General features: G+C 62.4%; 3 protein-coding genes across 3 annotated transcripts in view; all 3 read right to left on the reverse strand.

Moving 5' to 3' along the window:
- Window positions 1-506, reverse strand: part of TBX10 (T-box 10) — an 8,528-nt gene extending 8,022 nt beyond the window's left edge. Inside the window, exon 1 of the mRNA XM_011381630.1 lies at window positions 450-506. Coding sequence (XP_011379932.1) covers window positions 450-456 — 7 coding nt within the window. The 5' untranslated portion in view covers window positions 457-506. The remainder of the gene's footprint in view (window positions 1-449) is intronic.
- A 2,939-nt stretch (window positions 507-3,445) lies between these two features.
- Window positions 3,446-7,400, reverse strand: ACY3 (aminoacylase 3). The gene is made up of 6 exons (XM_011381644.1): window positions 7,165-7,400; window positions 6,079-6,274; window positions 5,783-5,876; window positions 5,542-5,649; window positions 5,262-5,371; window positions 3,446-3,661 (listed from the first exon to the last, which is right to left on the reverse strand). Exons 1-6 carry the CDS (start codon window positions 7,398-7,400, stop codon window positions 3,446-3,448), a joined length of 960 nt encoding a protein of 319 aa, XP_011379946.1.
- Window positions 7,401-13,051: 5,651 nt separating this feature from the next.
- The window catches only part of ALDH3B2 (aldehyde dehydrogenase 3 family member B2), a 6,723-nt gene continuing 3,260 nt past the window's right edge, over window positions 13,052-16,514 (reverse strand). The window contains 9 exon segments of the mRNA XM_023524101.1: window positions 13,052-13,236; window positions 13,509-13,608; window positions 14,103-14,269; window positions 14,896-15,126; window positions 15,129-15,281; window positions 15,524-15,605; window positions 15,723-15,808; window positions 15,984-16,104; window positions 16,244-16,415. Coding sequence (XP_023379869.1) covers window positions 13,052-13,236; window positions 13,509-13,608; window positions 14,103-14,269; window positions 14,896-15,126; window positions 15,129-15,281; window positions 15,524-15,605; window positions 15,723-15,808; window positions 15,984-16,104; window positions 16,244-16,415 — 1,297 coding nt within the window.

Below are 16,514 nucleotides of genomic sequence, written 5' to 3' on the forward strand. Positions count from 1 at the left end.
CACCCCAGAGCCCAGAGGAACTCTTGGGAGGGGGCTGTCCTCTCCCCAGTCCCTTTGAAAGCCAACATCCCTCAGGATCAGGAGGTGACAATTTCCCATAGGCATCGAGTCAGGTCTTGTTCAGCCCTTTTGCTGATATGCAAGGGCCGGAGCCCGAACAGAGGAGGAGACAGGCCCAAGGCCCCCCACACCGTCAAGGCTTTGCCCTCCCGGGAACGGTTCCGCCTGTCGGCACCCTGTAATTGCACCTGGGTGGCTGTGAGTCCATCATCCCCACCCTGACTGGATCCGATCCGAGGCCTCAGCCTGGGATGCCCCTGCCCTACCCTCTTGCCCAGGGCCTGGGACCAGTGGGGTTTCCTTTGTCCCCATGCCTAGTCCCTGCTCTGCCCCACTCACCTTGAAGCCTGAGCCCACCCACGGGGCTGCCTCAGCTGCCCGCACCCTACCTGCCATGGGGACAGCTTGGACGCTCAGCTCCTGGAGAAGCCCTGCTCAGCTAGGGCCGGTGCCGTGGCCGCCACCCGAGGGGCCCCTGCCTACAGGAGAGGGGGGTCAGCCGCGCCGGGTCTCCCGGTCCATTCGGCAGCACGGCTCCGCTCCCGGGCGCTTGGCAGGACCGTCCTCCTCTCCCGGATCGCTCAGGTCTTGATTCTCCACCGGAGCCCGGAACCTGGTCTCTGCAGTGGGGACCCAGGCTCTGGGCCGTGCAGGGTTCCCTCCCCAAGCCACCCGCACACCGTGCCGTCTGAGGCCACTGGCTGGGCTCGGCCAGCTCCAGGCGCGGCGCTGTGCGGGAGGAGGGCAGGTGGGATGGCTGTGACGTGGCGAAGCCTCCCTCTCCCCCTCCCAGTCCTCCTCCTGCCTCCTCCCTCCCAGCTAGGAGCCCCCCAGCCATTCCTGATCAATGGGCCCAAGCGCAGGGTGCAGGACAGGCTGGGGGGCCCGAAGGGGCCGAAGCCTGGCTGACAGGAGGGGCTGGGGGGTCACTGGGGGGCCATGGGGAAGCTGGGGAGCCCGCAGTAGTGGCAGCAGCATTGAGGGCTGAATGGCAGAGTCGGTGCCCTCTCACGAGGACTCGGACCCCTGGCCTGGGGCTGCTGGCGTGGAAGCAGCAAGAAACGCAAGGGGGCGGCGGTGGCAAGTGCCGGCAGAGGCACAGCCCCTGGGCTGGGCGGGAAGAAGCCTGGTCCGCCAGAGCCGTGTCACGCAGGCAGGTCCCTGAGCGTCCGCAAGCCTTGGTTACCCTACCTGAACTAAGTGCATAATCTCTTCTGCCTGGAATGGACAGGCGCACCCTGGGAAGCAATAATCCCTCCCCATCCTGGTTGAGGGGACCTACATAGTCCCCAGAGGGTGGGAGGCTGGCCCAAGTTGGAGGTGGCTGGGGCGGTATCTGCTCTGCCCACGGGTCTGTCTCTTTTCTCCAGCCTGACGAGGCACCTTCTCCAGGCTGCCCCCCACTGGTCCTGGGCTGAGCACTCAGGGGACATGGGTCACTAGTAAGGAAGGCAGACGGGGTGGGGTCCCCTGAAGCTGATTGCTCTCAGTTAAGAGTGCTGTTTGGCGATTTGATCCCTGGGCCATGCCCAGGGAGGGTCATCTGGCTGGACGCCAGGTTAGTCCACTCGGGGAAGGAGCACCCCAGGTTAGCCCCCAGGCCAGAGCACTGGGTGAGAGCACCCTAGGCTGGGCTGGGCATGCTCAACTGGGGTGCCCAAGGCCAGCTCGACTGCTCCCACCCACCTCCTCCAGCCTCTGGCACTGGGGACGTTGGGTTGACAGAGGCCTGTACCTAAGAGGGAGCACAGAGGGGCCAAGTCAGAGGGGCTGCTTCTCTCCAAGCTCTCGGGGAGCTTCTCCCCTCCCCGAGCCGCATGCCTCACGCACACCTCGCTTCTCTTCAGCTTGGGCGTGCCTGCCGCTTCAGTCCCTAGTTCCCAGGTGCCTGCCTGCCCAGCTGGGTGAGAGTCCACAGGGAGGGACCAGCCCTGGCACACACCTGCTCCAGCTGTGGGGAAAGGCTGCATCAGCTCTGGGGGTTGCCACCGGGCAGGACGGGGAGGAGTTCTCTGCTTGTGATGGAGGGTCTCGGCGGCACCCAGGGGCTGCTCAGTGGGGCGCGGCCACGCCAGCCTGCCCCAGGACCCACAGTGGGGCGAGTGGGAGGTGGTAGAGATGACAGAATGGCCTGGTGGCTCTCTTTCAGCTCGAAGCCCCAGGGGTGGGCCAACCTGTGTTCATGACATGTGTGTGTGTGTGTGCACGGACACACATGCTCCCACACGTCCCCCCTCCACCCCGCACATGCTGGCGTGCCTCCCTGCACAGCCTCCTCCCTGGATGGCCAGCCTTCCTGCCGAAGGCGCCTCCTGGCCCTCTGCCCCCTCATCCATCTTGCCTGCCAGCCCGTCCCTGGTGCCTTGGTATTCTTCACACCTTCTCATCTCGCTGCTCAGGAGCAGGAGGCAGCGGCATGGCAGCTGTGGCCTCAGGGAGACGGATGGGCCAGGCCAGAGTGTGGAGGGGGCCGGGGAGCGATGCCTTGCGATGCCTTGCGAGGACAGAGCTCTGGGCTCCATCAGCCCCGCTGTCAACCAGGAGCTATGTCTTGTCGTCCTGTTGGGCTCAGGTGGGCGTGGGCAGCGGTCTCAGGGCTCCACCTGGCCCGCCCGTTCGGTCCTGCCGTGGACGCCCTGCAGAGTGCCTGGCCAGAACCTGGGGACCCCAGCAGCAGACCCTGTGCCCACTCCTCCCCTGACACTGGTGGCGGAGGAACCTCTGTCTCCCTGGTAGGACTCCCCCTGCCCCACGCCAAGGCACCTTCTCCCTGTGTGCCCTGGTCGAGTCGCCCCTTCCCCAACCCTGACTGCCCTGGAGTGCCCAGGGGCATCAGGCCCATCACACACCTGGGATGCACATCTGGGCTGTGCTCTTGGCCACATACAGACCCAGAGGAACAGCCAAGGCGCCGAGGCTCTGGGAAGCAGCATCTGGGGGAGGCTCACGCGGCACCCCACATGTGTGCATGTACACGGGCACGCACCCCTGCTCCCCTGACTGATTCTCTAGCCCCGGAGCATAGGGGGTTGGCGACACCACTCTGATCATGGCCTCTGGAACCCCCTCTGCTGGCCCCAGGACTACCCATAGTAAAAGATCTTCCCTGGATAAGCACGGGCACAGAGACAGCTCCCACTGGCCCCAGGACACACAGCATGTCCAGGCCCAGATCTGCTCCAGATCCTGAGGTCACAGGGAGGGGCCAACGGGACAGAGGACACAAACCACGGACCCCTGGACAGCTTCCACTTTATAGAATGGGAAACCGAGGAAGGGAGGTGAGGGTGTGACAAGAATCATATAGCAGGTGGCAAAGGGGACCCCCGAGCAGGGGGTTGTGCCTCAGCTGGGAGGGCTGAGGGTGGGGCACGTGCGACCCGGGCTAGGGACCTGGGGTGGGGGTGGGGGCCAGGGCGGGCAGAGCAGGCACAGAGAGCGTGAGCTTCTCAGTCTGGAAGAAGGCAATGCCCTTCTCATAGTAGGCGGCCTCGTTGATGAAGATGGGGTATATGGTGGACTCCCCCTCATAGAGCACGTCCTCGCCGCTGAACATCTGGAAGATGGGTGCACCTGGCCGCAGCGGCTCGAAGTCTCGGTCCTGGGAGGAGAGCCAAGGGCCAAGGTTGCCGGGCTGACCTGTGCCCTGGCCCCAGTGGGGACAACCCCAGCAGGGACTGCCCAAGAGATGCCCCTCGCTCGTGGCTTCTCTCACTCGCTCCTTCACTCCCTCAGTGTGACAGGGTGTCTGCTGAGACGCCAGTTGTCCCTGCGTCTAGAAATGGAGACACCGGTCACCTCAGAAAGACCAGCATCATTGAGGAAGTGTAGCCCGCAGGTCAAGGGCATAGACAGGGAGGCCGGGGTTCAAACTCTCGCTAACCCGGGGCAGGTCACCTAACCTCTCTGTTCTTCACAGAAACCACAGCCCCTCCCCCATCTTCCCGAGGTTCAAATTAAATGGCTATTAGTGCTTAAAACAGTGTCTGGCGCTCAGGAAACGCAATAGAAACGTTTATTAAATAAATTTTTCAGTTGCGGAAGAAAGGACTCAGAATGACTGTGATTACTTAGCCTCTCCAAGGAGATGGGCGGGGCGGCTTAAGACTCCAGGGGCTCTGTCCACGCTGAAAAGAACAGAGCCCCTCGACCGAAATGTTGTTACAAGCAAGATGATGCCTCAGAATAAGACACGAAGCAGTAAGCAGAGAAAAAAGTCCGACCGAGTTCTGATTTCTCCCACAATTGTTACTTTGGTCCTCTGGAATGTTCCTGATGTGTCAAATTCTTCTCACTATTTCTCTCTCAGTGTTCATCTGGGGTGCCCCAGTGCGTGCCAAGTCTGTCTGCTGGGTCATTCTCATGCTGGGGGATGAAGAGGGCCGACTCGGGGAGGTGGAGGCCCCTGAGACAGACCCCCATCCTTACAGAGGTTCAGAGGTGCTCGGTCACCTCTGACACTGGAGCAGTCCCCCTTCTGGGTTCCACTGACAGGAGAAAACCCTTCTGGCCTGCAAGGAGGGGGCTCTGGCTGGTTCCTTAGCTCAGCGGCTGAGCTGTGAAGTGCGAGTGGGGGCGGCGGGGGCCGACAGAGCAGGCGGCCCCCCTCTGAAGTCCCTCTCCCCTCTGAAGGCCACATGGGGGACTCAGGAAGCAAAGGCCTCTGGAGGGAAGCGGCCGCGTTCCACAGCGACCCCATGTGGCAGCAAGCAGAACAGCACCTGGTGAGCTGCCCATTTTCCCCAACCTTCTCCCCGCCAGGAGAGAGGCGAGATTACCCAGTTTCTGGAACATTCAGGAAGGGGAGGCCTAGAGAGGGGAATAACAGACTCCCTGCTAGCGTGCATAGTGAGGGCTCAATGTTTGCATGTCCAAGCAGACCCCTGGGTCATGCCTGCTCCACACCCCCTCCCTCCGTCTGTGGCAGGGAGAAGCTGTCCAGGCTGTGGGGGAGTCCCCTAGAGCACTGTGAGCATCACTGGGGCCCAGAGTTTCAGGCTTGTTCGCATTCAGGGTTCCGGGAGAGGCAGTAGAGGCCGGACGTTGGGCCCCAGGCTACTGCCTTCCTGCTCCTAATTCTGAGGTGCTCGTGACTCCGTGGGAGGCGCGGTGGTCCCTGCCTCTGGACCTCAGTTTTCTGACACTCCCAAGAGTGTGACCCAGGAGTGTCTCCCCACCTTCCCCCCGCAAAACACACACACCTGCAGCTGAGGGTGCACGGTGCCTGCCAGGTCCCCAGCCTCGGTTCGCGGGAAGTCCACACTCCTCACAATCCTATATGCTTCCATCTCAAAGGCAGGAAAGGCTGTGCCTGGGTGGGGGTCCCCGTGCGTGAGCCAGTCCCTCCGTCCAGGTCTGGGATGGCATGGGCCATGGGGGCCGCTCTGGGATGGTTCCCAGCCCACCCAAGAGCCTGACTCCTTAGCCTTTGGGCCAGGCTTCTCTGGGCCTCAGTTCCCCAGCAAGTCCTGGGAGTCTCACCCTGGTTGAAAAGCTGGATGAAGTCTAGAACCTTAGCCACCAGGGCCCTCATCCTGGTCAAGAGGTCAGCCCGCAGCACGCCCTGAGGCTGGGGGCCCAGCTCCAGACCTGGGGACCGGGAGGGATGTGGTCAAGCAGGTGCCCCAGAGATGGGGGACTCCACACCCCAGGCCCCTCACACCTCCCATTATCTGGCCCTGCCCTTCTCGCCCTGCTAACTTCTCCAGAGGTCACAGCCCACCTATTTCATTCTTGGCCACTGAGGTCATGTTGTAAGTCTCTTCTCCAGGACGCTGGTACAGGGAGACGTGGAAGGGCAGCTCTGGGTTCTGCAGCTGTGAGCAGATAGGTGGGTCAGGGCCCCAGGGGAAACTGAGGCAGAGGGAGGACATGGAGAAAGCACAGGCCAGCTCTTGGGGAGGGGAGATGGGGGGCATCCAAAGGACCTGGAGGACCTGCAGCTGGCCAGTCCCAGGGGCAAGCACCCAGAGAAACAACCCCCACCGCTCGCTCAGCACTCTGGGGACACAGGGCCACCTGTAGGTGGTGGCACATGTGCAAGGCAAAGATGTCGTGGGTCGTTTTCACTAAGAGGCATGTGCCCATGTTGGCCGTGGTGTTGTGCAAGTCGAGGACAAAGTCGAACGCCCGGCCTGAGGCTTTGGGCCCCAGCAGCTGGTTCAGTTCTCGGGCCCTCGTCACCTCGTATGGGTCATCTGGGTGGGCCCTGGCACTGCAAGGGCAGAGACAGGGTTGTCAGCCACTGACAGTCTCAGTCTGTCATCAGAGACTTCATGGCTGAGCTGACAGGAGTGACACCCGTCACTCCTCAGACCCTGCGGGAGAGACAGAGCAGTTCAAGGCCTCATCCTTCGTGCCTCGGTGGCATGCCTGCCCCCCTTGGGGCCCGCATTGGCTCCCCCCCCACCCCCATAAGGTTCAAACCCTCAGCCTGGCCCTGCCTGCCTGCCTTATCAGCTCTCGCTCCAGCCACACTTCCAAGCGCCATGCTGGCCTCGCTTCCAGACCTTTGCACCTGCCGGGTCTTTCCCTGGAAACTCTTTCGCTCCTCCCTTCACCTGGTTAACATCCACTTGCCCTTTAGGGTTGAGCTGAGATACCGCCTCCTCCAGGAAGCCTTCCCTGACTGCCCTTGGCCAGGGTAGAAGCTTTGTGTAGCCCCTACCCCTGCGTTTAGCCTCCTGGGTTGTGGTTGCCGGTTCTTCCTCTGTCTCCCCTAGTAAGCAGAGGACGGTGCCTCGGTCCTAATCCCCATTCTCTCACCTGAGCCGGCCAGAGCCTGGCTCAGAGATGGAGCTCAGCAACTATCCACTGAAGGAAGGCGTGAAACAGTGGTCGGGGCACTAGACAAGTCGCTTTGACCTGTGGGACTGATCTGAGGCAAGCCTTGGATCTAGGATGCCCAGAGGAGGCCCTGACCTGGCCTGGAATCAGGAAGGGCTTCCTGGAGGAGGTACCACCAGTCTGGATTCCTCTAAACTGAAAAAGGAAGACTCGGCATTGCAAGCAGAGGCACATGCCCTGCTGGTGGCTGGAGGGGAGTTTGAGGTGAGGACCTCGGTGTGGGCAAGGGCTCCCCCACCCCGTGGCGAGGACACTGACGTGAGTAAGGTGCTGGTGAAGACGCGGTTGAGGTCGCAGTCCACGTAGCGGCGGCAGGCGGCTGTGGCCGCCGGATTGGCCAGCACCGGCACGGCGGCGAAGCTGGCTCTCTGCAGCTCCCCCGGGTCCCGAAGCCACTGCTGGACCAGGCAGACTCCAGACATCTCGTTGCCGTGGGTGCCCCCAGTCACTGCCACACGACGCAGCGGCTCTTGGGGCACAGGCAGTGAGCACATCCTGCGGGGGGGATGCAGGGCCCGGTGTGTGCACCTGCCGGGGTGGCCTCAACCCGGGTGCAGGGCGCAGCGTGGAGCTGGGACGGTGGCGAGAGCTCCCTGAGGTCTGACAGGTCCAAGCCGCTGGGGCAGCTGCCTGCCAAAAGGTGTAGCTGCCTGATAGCTCAGCTGAGTCCCACAGCACCCCCAGTGGCCCAGTTCAAAGTCTGTTCCTCCTGGTGCCTGCAGCCCCCATTAGCCCTCCCCCGCCTTCTCTGAGACCATTTCCCTGCTCCCTCTGCAGAGAAGGAGCTTCTTTCTCCTGAGCTGAGAAGAGGGGCGCAGACATTCGGGGTGATGGAGCCACCAAGGCCCGCCGCTCCCTGCAGCAAGAGGATATGCTCCCACTTTACAGATGGAAAACCAGGGCCCAGCGTGGGGAGCGGAGGGCATTAGGCGCGTTAGCTGTGGTGTGTTGGGGTTCCCAGCCACTCCTGCCCCTTCCCGCCCCTTCCACGTGCCCATCCGAGCCAGTGCAGGGGCCTCAGAGAGAGGGGTGGTTACCTGCTGTTGGGGTTCCGGACTTTCTGGGACTCCAGGGCTGTGGTATGCAGCTCCGGGACCGGTGGGTATTTATGGGCCTGGAGATCCCTGGGCAGGAAGTTGGCGGAGAGCAAGGTGTGGGCGGTGCTAGCTGAGATCCAGCCAGAGGTCAGGAGCCTGGGGTCTCCCCATCCAGCTCCACCCCGCGTTGCTACTGGCTGGTGCTATGGCCTGTGGAGTTCGGGTTCTGCAGCCAGACTCTGGTCCTTGCCCTCTGTCCCTCCTCTGGGACTAGAGACAGCCCCACCTCCCAGAGCTGTTAGGGCTCCTACCGGGGAGCTGTGCATGGTCATGGACAATTACTTGTAGGGACTCTTTAAGGCCTGGGGTGAAGGTGAGCCCTCACCCTCAGCCAGGAGAGCCGGGAGGGCTGCCAAGCACAGGCTGTTGAATGCACAGGTGTCCAGCCAAGGGCCAACCAGCTTGGAATGCAACCTTCGAGCCAGGAACTGAGCCAGGAACCACCACCAGACCAGGCCACTGCGAGTTGTTTATTGAGATGTGTGCCTTGGTGGCCACTCAGATGAGAAAGTTCCCCTCCCCTTCACCCTCTCAGCAACACACTTCTGTCCTGGCAGCCCCACGAGGGACAGGCATAACTCAGTGATTCAGCCTGCTTTGTTTTGGGAACGACCCTCTCAGACCCATTTCACAGATGTAGTACCTGGTGTTTGGACAGAGCGCCCAAGGGTGCCCAGGCTGCTAGAGGTGGAGCTGGAGCTGGACCCTGGGGGTGTCCCACCTGGGCCCACCCTCTGGGCCTCTCCCTGCCCCAGGCTTAGAGTTGGTGTGAGCATTAAGTAGGTTCACAGGTGTCTGGGGCACAGGGGTCCCCACTCCGGGATGCAGTGGAGTCCAGACTCTTACATGACCTGGGCACAGAGGCCCTGGCGGCAGAGGGGGCCCCTGACCACGCACCTCCCAGGGCTCCTTCACGGCCTCTGGGGTAGCCCAGACGTCACTGGAAAGATAGGCAGAACTGGGTAGTGAACTGTCCAGTACGGTCACCCTGTGCCTGCTCCATGCCAGGCACTACGGTGCCGAGGTTGGACATCTGGTCTGAGGCCGACTTCACTCCCAGGCCAGTTTAGCACTGGCCAGAACCAAGCCCACCAGCTGAGGACTCCAGTGGCCAGGTGCCTCCAGGCCAAGCCTCTTCGGAGCTGCTCCAACCAGACGCAAGGTCTGGGCCTGCCTCTGCTCTCCTGCCCTCCACCCCGACCCACGGGGACTGTGGCTCCCATCAAAGCAACAAGTGCCTTGATATGGGAGCTGGGCAGGGGTGACGAAGTGTGAAGCTAAGTCGCCCAGGGGGCCAAGGCTTCCCAATAGCTTCTCTGTGGGGGCGCCCACTCTTGGGGTCTGGAGGGCAGCAAAGGAAAAGGCAGAGACCACCATCGGGGTCACTGAGTCTTCGCCTGCACTGGCCCTGGAGGGCAGCAAAGGGCAGGTAGCTTGCTTTGTTTTACTGTGGGGCCTGGGTTCTCGGAGCTGGAATGACTTGGCCGAGACCGATGGATGCTGGTGGAGCGTGAGCCTGTTTCCTCCCCGTGCCTGCCACCAGCACACTCTGCAGTTGTGAGTCAGAAGCCAAGGTCTCCAACAGAGAGGTGCCCGGCTCAGCCAGGATTCTGCTGACTTGGTGCTGGGCCTTTGGGGAAGGAAGGAAGGGGCGGCTCAGCAGACCTCGCTATTTTGGGGGGCTCTGGAAGCCAGGGCACTTCTTGCCCTGGAGATGCCGGGCCCCCAGTTTTGGAGAGGACAGTAGCAGGAGGTCCTGGAAAGTTTCACTTCCCTTGGTGGGGGTCCAGCTTCCCTGTTTCCGAGGGTATTTTCCGAATGGAAGGGGGTCCGGGCGCTGAGTCAAGAGCCCCCCCAGAAAGAGCAGCCCCGAATCCCGGCCGTGCACATGTGTGTGTCCAAGTCCGTGTCGTGCGTGCTGACTTGTGTCTGTGTCGCAGCTGTGAGAACAGTCTGGAGGGGAGCCCGCTGAGTCCTGCCTCTGTGCCCAGGAAGGAGAAGGCTCCCCAGGCCCACTTGGCTCTGCCGCCCACCCCCGACAGGCTGTGTGACGTGGGGAGGGTCAGGACCCTCTCTGGGCCTTGGCTTCTGCCTGTGAAATGGGGCCAAGGCCTCCCCCGGGCCCAGGCAGCTGCAAGGAACGAGGGAGAGGAGGTGGCAGCCCACGCACGGACACGGACACACACGCTGTAGACCCTGGCGTGACGGAGGGAGGAGGCGTCGTGTGTGTCAGCGGGTCCAACTTCTTTACTGAAGTTGGGAAACTGAGGCCCAGAGAGGGGTCGAAACCTGAGCCCATCCACAAAATTGTAAGGCTTGGCCCAGGAGAGCCATGTGACCTGAGAGATACTCCTAAGGGCCACTGTCCAGTAGCTCAGAGCCCCCTGCCTGATCGTCCTTCATTCTCGCCAGGCTCCAACTGCTCCTTTGGCCTCTGCTCAAGCCCTGACTGAGTCCTTTCATGACAGCCTGCTCCTCTATCCCGTCCCCCCAACCCCCGCCCCGTGCTAGGACCACCCTGCACACTCCTTCCGGCGGGCCTGGTGTCCCGGGCTGGGGGTGGACTCAGCCCATATTGTAGTGTTTCTTACTGGCTCGCTCTGGGCTACGGCCAGTTAGCACAGTGGAACCAGCATCTGGGCCTGAAGCTGACCTTCATCCCAAGGGAGCTGGGATGGCCTCCAAGCCTCAGGCAGCAGAATGCCATGACTGCCGGATGAAGAGAGACTGTGTCACAAACCCAGAGACCAGGACAGAGCCCTCGGAAGCTCTGGAAGGTGTGTGGTCAGGGGCCCCTCTGCCCGCTCTGCTGCCAGGGCCTCTGTGCCCAGCACTGGCTTGGCTTAGATGAGTCTGGACTCCACTACATCCCGGAGTGGGGAACCCTGGACCCCAGACACGTGTGATCCCACCTAACCCTCACACCAACCCTAAGAAGTGGGCGGGAACCCCATTCTCTAAGACAAGAAAACGAGAGTCTCGGAGAAGTGAAGGGTGTGCCCAAAGGCACTCGGTGACGATGTGACAAGGAGCAATGCTCACTCCAGCTTCCCAGGAGTCGGAGCTACGGCAGGCAAGGGTAGGGTGCTGTGTGAGCCGCTCTGGGGCCCCAGAGGCCAGTCTGGAATTTGGGAGGGACTCCCGGGGGAGGCAGTACCCGAGCAGAGTTGGGGCTGGGGCAGAGGTGGGCGGGAGGGGGAACTGGGTAGAGAGAGCAGCGGCCTGCAGGAGCTCGAGGCTCTTGGACCCTCCGTGTGCTGGGTCAGAAAAAGCAGGACACAGTCTTCGTTCTCTGTGTGGATGACCCTGTCTCTAGGACTGGGCCTGGTCAGCCATGAATGAGAGACCTGGACCTGGGGAGTGACAAGTATGATGCTCGTCACACTTGTGGCTTCTCTTGAGCAGTTGCCCAGGGTAGAGGTGCAGACCTGCTTTTACCCTGGATGCTTTTACTGCATCCAGGATGCAGTCGTGAGATTTGCTCTACCAGTCAAGAGTGAGGCTGGCATTTGGGACTGCCCTTCTTACCCCCACTCCTAGTGGCCTCCCAGAGCCACATTTCCCTTAGGGACTTTGTCCCCTCTCTGAACCACAGCAACCAATGGCCGAGAGAGCAAAGGGAACAAGATTAGGTGCTGTGAGAGCTGAGAATTTCCGAAGACCCTTTAATGAGCGGTATCTTCTGTTCTTTGCTCGCTGGACCCACCGCCCAGACTGCGGCCCGGAGACCCTCCGGTTCTTCTCAATTCCTCTGGCTCTCTCTTTTCAGCCCAGTGGTCATTTTGAGAAAACAACTTCCCAGGGCAGAGGAAGGGAGCCTGGGGGCTCTCCTAGACCCAAGCCCATGGGTCACTCAGCTTCTACCTGGACCACGTATCCATCCATCAGTTCGTGCATCCACTCGCCCAACTATCCATCATCTCAGTCATCCATTCACCCAGCCACTCACTTGCCCTTCTGCCCACCCATGATCTCATCCACCTATCCATCCCCCCATCCCCCCATCCCCCCATTCGTGCATCCATCCCTCCACAAGCCCACCCTTCCGTATGTTCATCTCTCACTTCTTTATTCATTCTTTCCTTCACTCATCAATAAGCCCCTTTTAAGCACCTCCCCAACAATTCCCAGGGGAGCAGGAAGGTCATACTTCCCCTTCTTCCCCTCAGCCTCGGGCCACTAGTCCAGTTTTCCCGTGGCTCGGGGGCGGGAGGAGCCCAGCAAAGCAAGATGAGGATTGGAAGTGGGCTGCCAGGTTGAGGACTAGGGAGAGAGCAAGAGGCTGGACACAACGGGCCAGACATGCTGTGCTTGCTGACGCCCACCTCGCGTTTCTCCGTAAAGCCCACGATCGCTCAGCTCTGCCCTGCTTTCCTGCATAAACTCACTTCGGCCCTGTCCTGTCTCTAGACCTCAGTTTCCCCATGTGTCGGACGAAGTGGCCAGACTGAGCCTCTGCCCGCTCTGACCTGCTTCTGGGAGTCTAGAGCAGGGATGACGGCGGTGACCACGTGCACGCACAACCCCCTCCCGGGTCCATGGCAGACATCACTAGTCCGCGGTTTCATGCCCTCCTATCGATTCCACACACATCCTCAGGGTTCGTATCGATTACATAGTTCAGACGACTGGCCAGATCTGAGCTCAAGATCAGGTCACTTCAGGTCAGACAAACCCAGCTCCCTAAACCAGGTGTGAATGGAGCTGTATTTTGGGGAGCTGATTACAGATCTGATACAAGGGAGTCCTTTCTAACGATAGGAGCTGCCCACCCTCGTGGTAGGTGAGAGCTCCGTCGCCAGACATATCCAAGCAGAGGGTCAACGAATCTGTTAGGAGGATACAGAGGGGACTTCGGCCTTGAGAAGGGTGGCCCAGCAGCCCAGCGGCCCTGCCTGGCGGTGGGGAGACTATTCAGACGGAGCCCCGGGAGCAGGCCTGTGCACTCCGAGCTGGGACACCCACACTTAGCGACCACTGAGCACCTGGACAGCAGTGGATCCAGCGGTTGGGGGTGGGGGGTGCGGTTCTGGGGGCGGGCGCAGGGCTCACAGAATGGTGCAGGCCTGCGTGCTCAACATCCATTTTATCAGCTTCTTCTTCCAGTCCGGGTAGGGTGTGTACGTGATTTCGTTCAGCTTCTCCAGGCCTGCAGAGCACAGCAGGCAGGCGCGGTGGTGGGAGAAAGTGTCGAAGGAGAACTTGCCGTGGTACCTTCCCATCCCGCTGTTGCCTGCATGGGTGCGGGAGTGGGGGGGTCTGAGGCTGCGCAGCCCCACCGAGCCTCGGTAGCAGCCCACTGCCTGGCTGGAGCCCACCGCTCACGGAAAGCCACGCCATTCTAAGGGCCTTTCTGCCCATAGGGAAACTGAGGCCTTGAGAGGCCCAGGACCTGGGTCAAGTTTGAACAGCGAATGAAGGCAAAACTGAGCCTTCCTGGATCTGGGGTGCCGAGCCAGGCTTCCCCGGGGTGGGGGCTGGAGGGTGGAGGAGGGCAGAGCTCACCGACTCCTCCCAGTGGCAGAGTTGGCACACTCAAGTGCATGAAGCCCTTATTGGCTCCGAAGATGCCGCTGCTGGTCCGGTCCAGTACCTGTTTCACTACCTGTGTGCAGGCAGGGCAGGCAGGGTGGTGGGCCGGTCCCTCAGAAAGGGGGCCTGGGGCCCTGCCAACCCACAAGAGCCCAGGAGCTTCCCCTGCCTCCATACTCTGCCGAGCAAGCACTCTCGACACAGAGAGGAAGACACGGCGGTGAGGGTGGCAAGCACCAGCACCGCACAGCCTGGTCCCAGCTCAGCTCTGCCGCCATTCACCGAGGGCGTCCTGCCTGTCCGTCGGAACCTTCATGCAGTTTTAAAAAAGGGAGTTCTCGGGCAGGCATGGGGTTCTCTGTCCGGGTGTAGGCTGCACCGCTAAGGGCAGGTGGCTGAGCAGCCACGCATCTGGCAGGTTTGCTGCTGCCCCGGCCCTCAGTGCCAGGCGCCCCTGTGCAGGGAGCCATTGTCCAGGTGGCCGGGATGGGGTAGGCTATGAAAGGGACGTTGCCAGTCTGGACTGCTTGGAACCTCTCTATTGCCCAGCCCTGCCTGAGCCCCCACCTGGCTGCTGTTGGAGAAGGCATACAGGGCCAAGGGCTTCTCCCGACGGTTGATGAAATCGATGGCCTCGTCCAGGTCCCTCACGTTCATGATGGGCAGGATGGGCCCGAAGATCTCCTCCTGCATCACCGGCTCCGTGTCCTGCACGTCCACCAGCACCGTGGGGGCTGCCCGGGCACAGGGGCGGCTCAGCCCAGGGCTGGGGCCTCGGATGGGAACCAGGGACCCAGGGCTCCAGGCTCAGGGGGGTTCTAGGGAATAAGCGGCATGGACGGGGGCCTGCGGGGCCCAGAGAACCCCAGCTTTGGTCTTACAGTCAGAGGTGGCTGGATCTCAGACCCCTAGAGCCCGAGGTCCCAGGTCCCAGGTCCCAGCCTGTTGGAGCAGCAGTGTCACCGCTGAGCCCTTCGGCCCGGGAGCCGGGGGCTGCTTTGTAATGACAGCTCCGTGGGTGCTCAGGAGGGGCCGTGGTCACAGCTCAGACCCGGAAATCGTGGGCTCCCAGGGCCGGGGTCACGGTGTCAGGCGGAGGCTGGGACTCAGCACTCGGGAGCCTGGAACGCTGGGGCCGGCTCAGAAAAGCAGGGCCTGGGCCAGAGTGTGGGGTCGCGGGGTCACAGGCCCAGACCACGGGGACGTGGGCATTGGTGCCCAGGACTCCTGGCAGCGGAGCCGTGGACTGAGCTGGGCTCCGCAGGGCCGAGGTTTCGAGTCGGGCCCAGACTCGGGCCCAGCGGTGGCCGCAGCGGGGCAGGGCCTCAGCCGGGGTGCGGCGGTGGCGCACAGAACTCACCGATGTAGCGCTCGCTCTCGTCGCTCTGGCCCCCGATGGCCACGCGGCCACAGTCCAGCAGGCCCCGGAGCCGCTGGAAATGCTTCTCGTTGATGATCCGGCCCAGGTTGGGGGAGCTCTTGGGGTCTTCGCCGTAGAAACGGGTGATGGCATTCTGCAGGGCCGGCAGCAGCCGCTCCTGCGTTTCGGGGCTGCACAGGACATAGTCGGGGGCCACGCAGGTCTGGCCGGGTTGAAGTAGCGGAAGAAGGCCACGCGGTTGGCCACGGTCTGGGGGTCGCAGTCGTTGTCCACGTAGCAGGGGTTCTTGCCCCCCAGCTCCAGCGTGACAGGCGTCAGGTGCTTGGAGGCAGCGGCCATGACAATCTTGCCGACCCGAGGGCTTCCTGGGGACGTGGGAGTTGACTCCCATTGTCAGCTGACCTTGGCCAGGTGGCCCAGGCACCCTCTGAGATCCACGCCCAGCCCTGCCGCCCCAGGTTCCCACCCCTCCAAGGCCCAGAGGCCCGGCTGCCCGCCACCTGGGGTGCTGCCCACCTCTAGGCACAGCCTCCTCCCCCCACTGCCTTCCTGACCCTGCTCTCGGAGGTCCCTGCTCCCCCAGGACACTGGCCGGGGCTACCCTCACCCGTGAAGAAGATGTAGTCGAACTTGTGTTCCAGCAGCCGCCCCGTCTCCTCGGGCCCGCCCAGCGCCACGGCAAAGCAGCTCTGCGAGGCAACAGGTGGCTCAGGGGACACTGCCGGCCCTGGAGACAGCTGGACCTCCCCAGCTGGCAGGGGCAGGGAGGTGGGACATGGGGGCCGACGGGGCAGGGCCACCCTCACCTGGTCCAGGTACCGGGGCAGCACCTCGGCCAGGACCCTCTCTGTGCTCTGGCTTAATTCCGATGGCTTCAGTACCACGCAGTTGCCTGCAGGGGCAGATGGGGAAGACGTGGGGGCGGGGGGACACCCCCAGGGCAGCTTCGGAGGGCAGAGACACGGGAAGGCGGGGGAAGCTGCTCACTTCATGATGGAGTTCTGGGGGCTTTGTTTCGGAAGGATTTTTGTGCGGATGAGACGTGGGGCTGGAGACCCTCCCCTCACCTGCTGCGAGGGCGCCTACCAGGGGCACCAGGGTCAAGTTCAGGGGGTAGTTCCAGGGGCCGATGATGAGCACCAGGCCGAAGGGCTCCTTGTGGATGAAGGCGGAGTCCAGCTGCGTGGCCTGTGCCGGGGCCCACGTGGTGGTGAGTCGTGAGGTGCTGAGACCCCAGCCCCTCAACAGCTCCCCCCATAAAAGAGGCTGCCCAGTAACTGCCCCCACCCCAGAGCGCACCTGCCCACCCGACCCCAGGCCGGCTCACCAGGTTCTTGGACACTTTCTCGTCCTTCATCCAGGCCCGCAGGTTCCTGAGGGCCAAGTCAATCTCGACCTGGATGATGACGATCTCGGACATCTCTGACTCAGTGGCCGACTGCAGGGGAGGGGCGGGGTCAGGGCGCAGATGGGGCCAGGGGCAGCAGGTGGCGGGAGCCCTGGGGAGGGCATGGTCTCCTCTGGGCAAGGCGTGCGCTCATTCACGCATCCGTCCACTCTCTTCGCGCCCCGTCAGTGCTTACAGCGCACAGGGATGC

The sequence above is a fragment of the Pteropus vampyrus genome, unplaced genomic scaffold (genome assembly GCF_000151845.1).
Source record: "Pteropus vampyrus isolate Shadow unplaced genomic scaffold, Pvam_2.0 Scaffold446, whole genome shotgun sequence".
Lineage (NCBI taxonomy): Eukaryota > Metazoa > Chordata > Mammalia > Chiroptera > Pteropodidae > Pteropus > Pteropus vampyrus.

Coding starts and splice junctions, on each gene's coding strand:
- ACY3 (XM_011381644.1), bottom strand. CDS start 7,400: ATGTGCTCACTGCCTGTGCCCCAAGAGCCGCTGCGTCGTGTGGCAGTG. Junction 5,877..6,078: donor ACATGTGCCACCACCTACAG/GTGGCCCTGTGT, acceptor ATCTGCTCACAG/CTGCAGAACCCAGAGCTGCC. Junction 3,662..5,261: donor CCGTGCACCCTCAGCTGCAG/GTGTGTGTGTTT, acceptor CTCTCCTCCCAG/GACCGAGACTTCGAGCCGCT.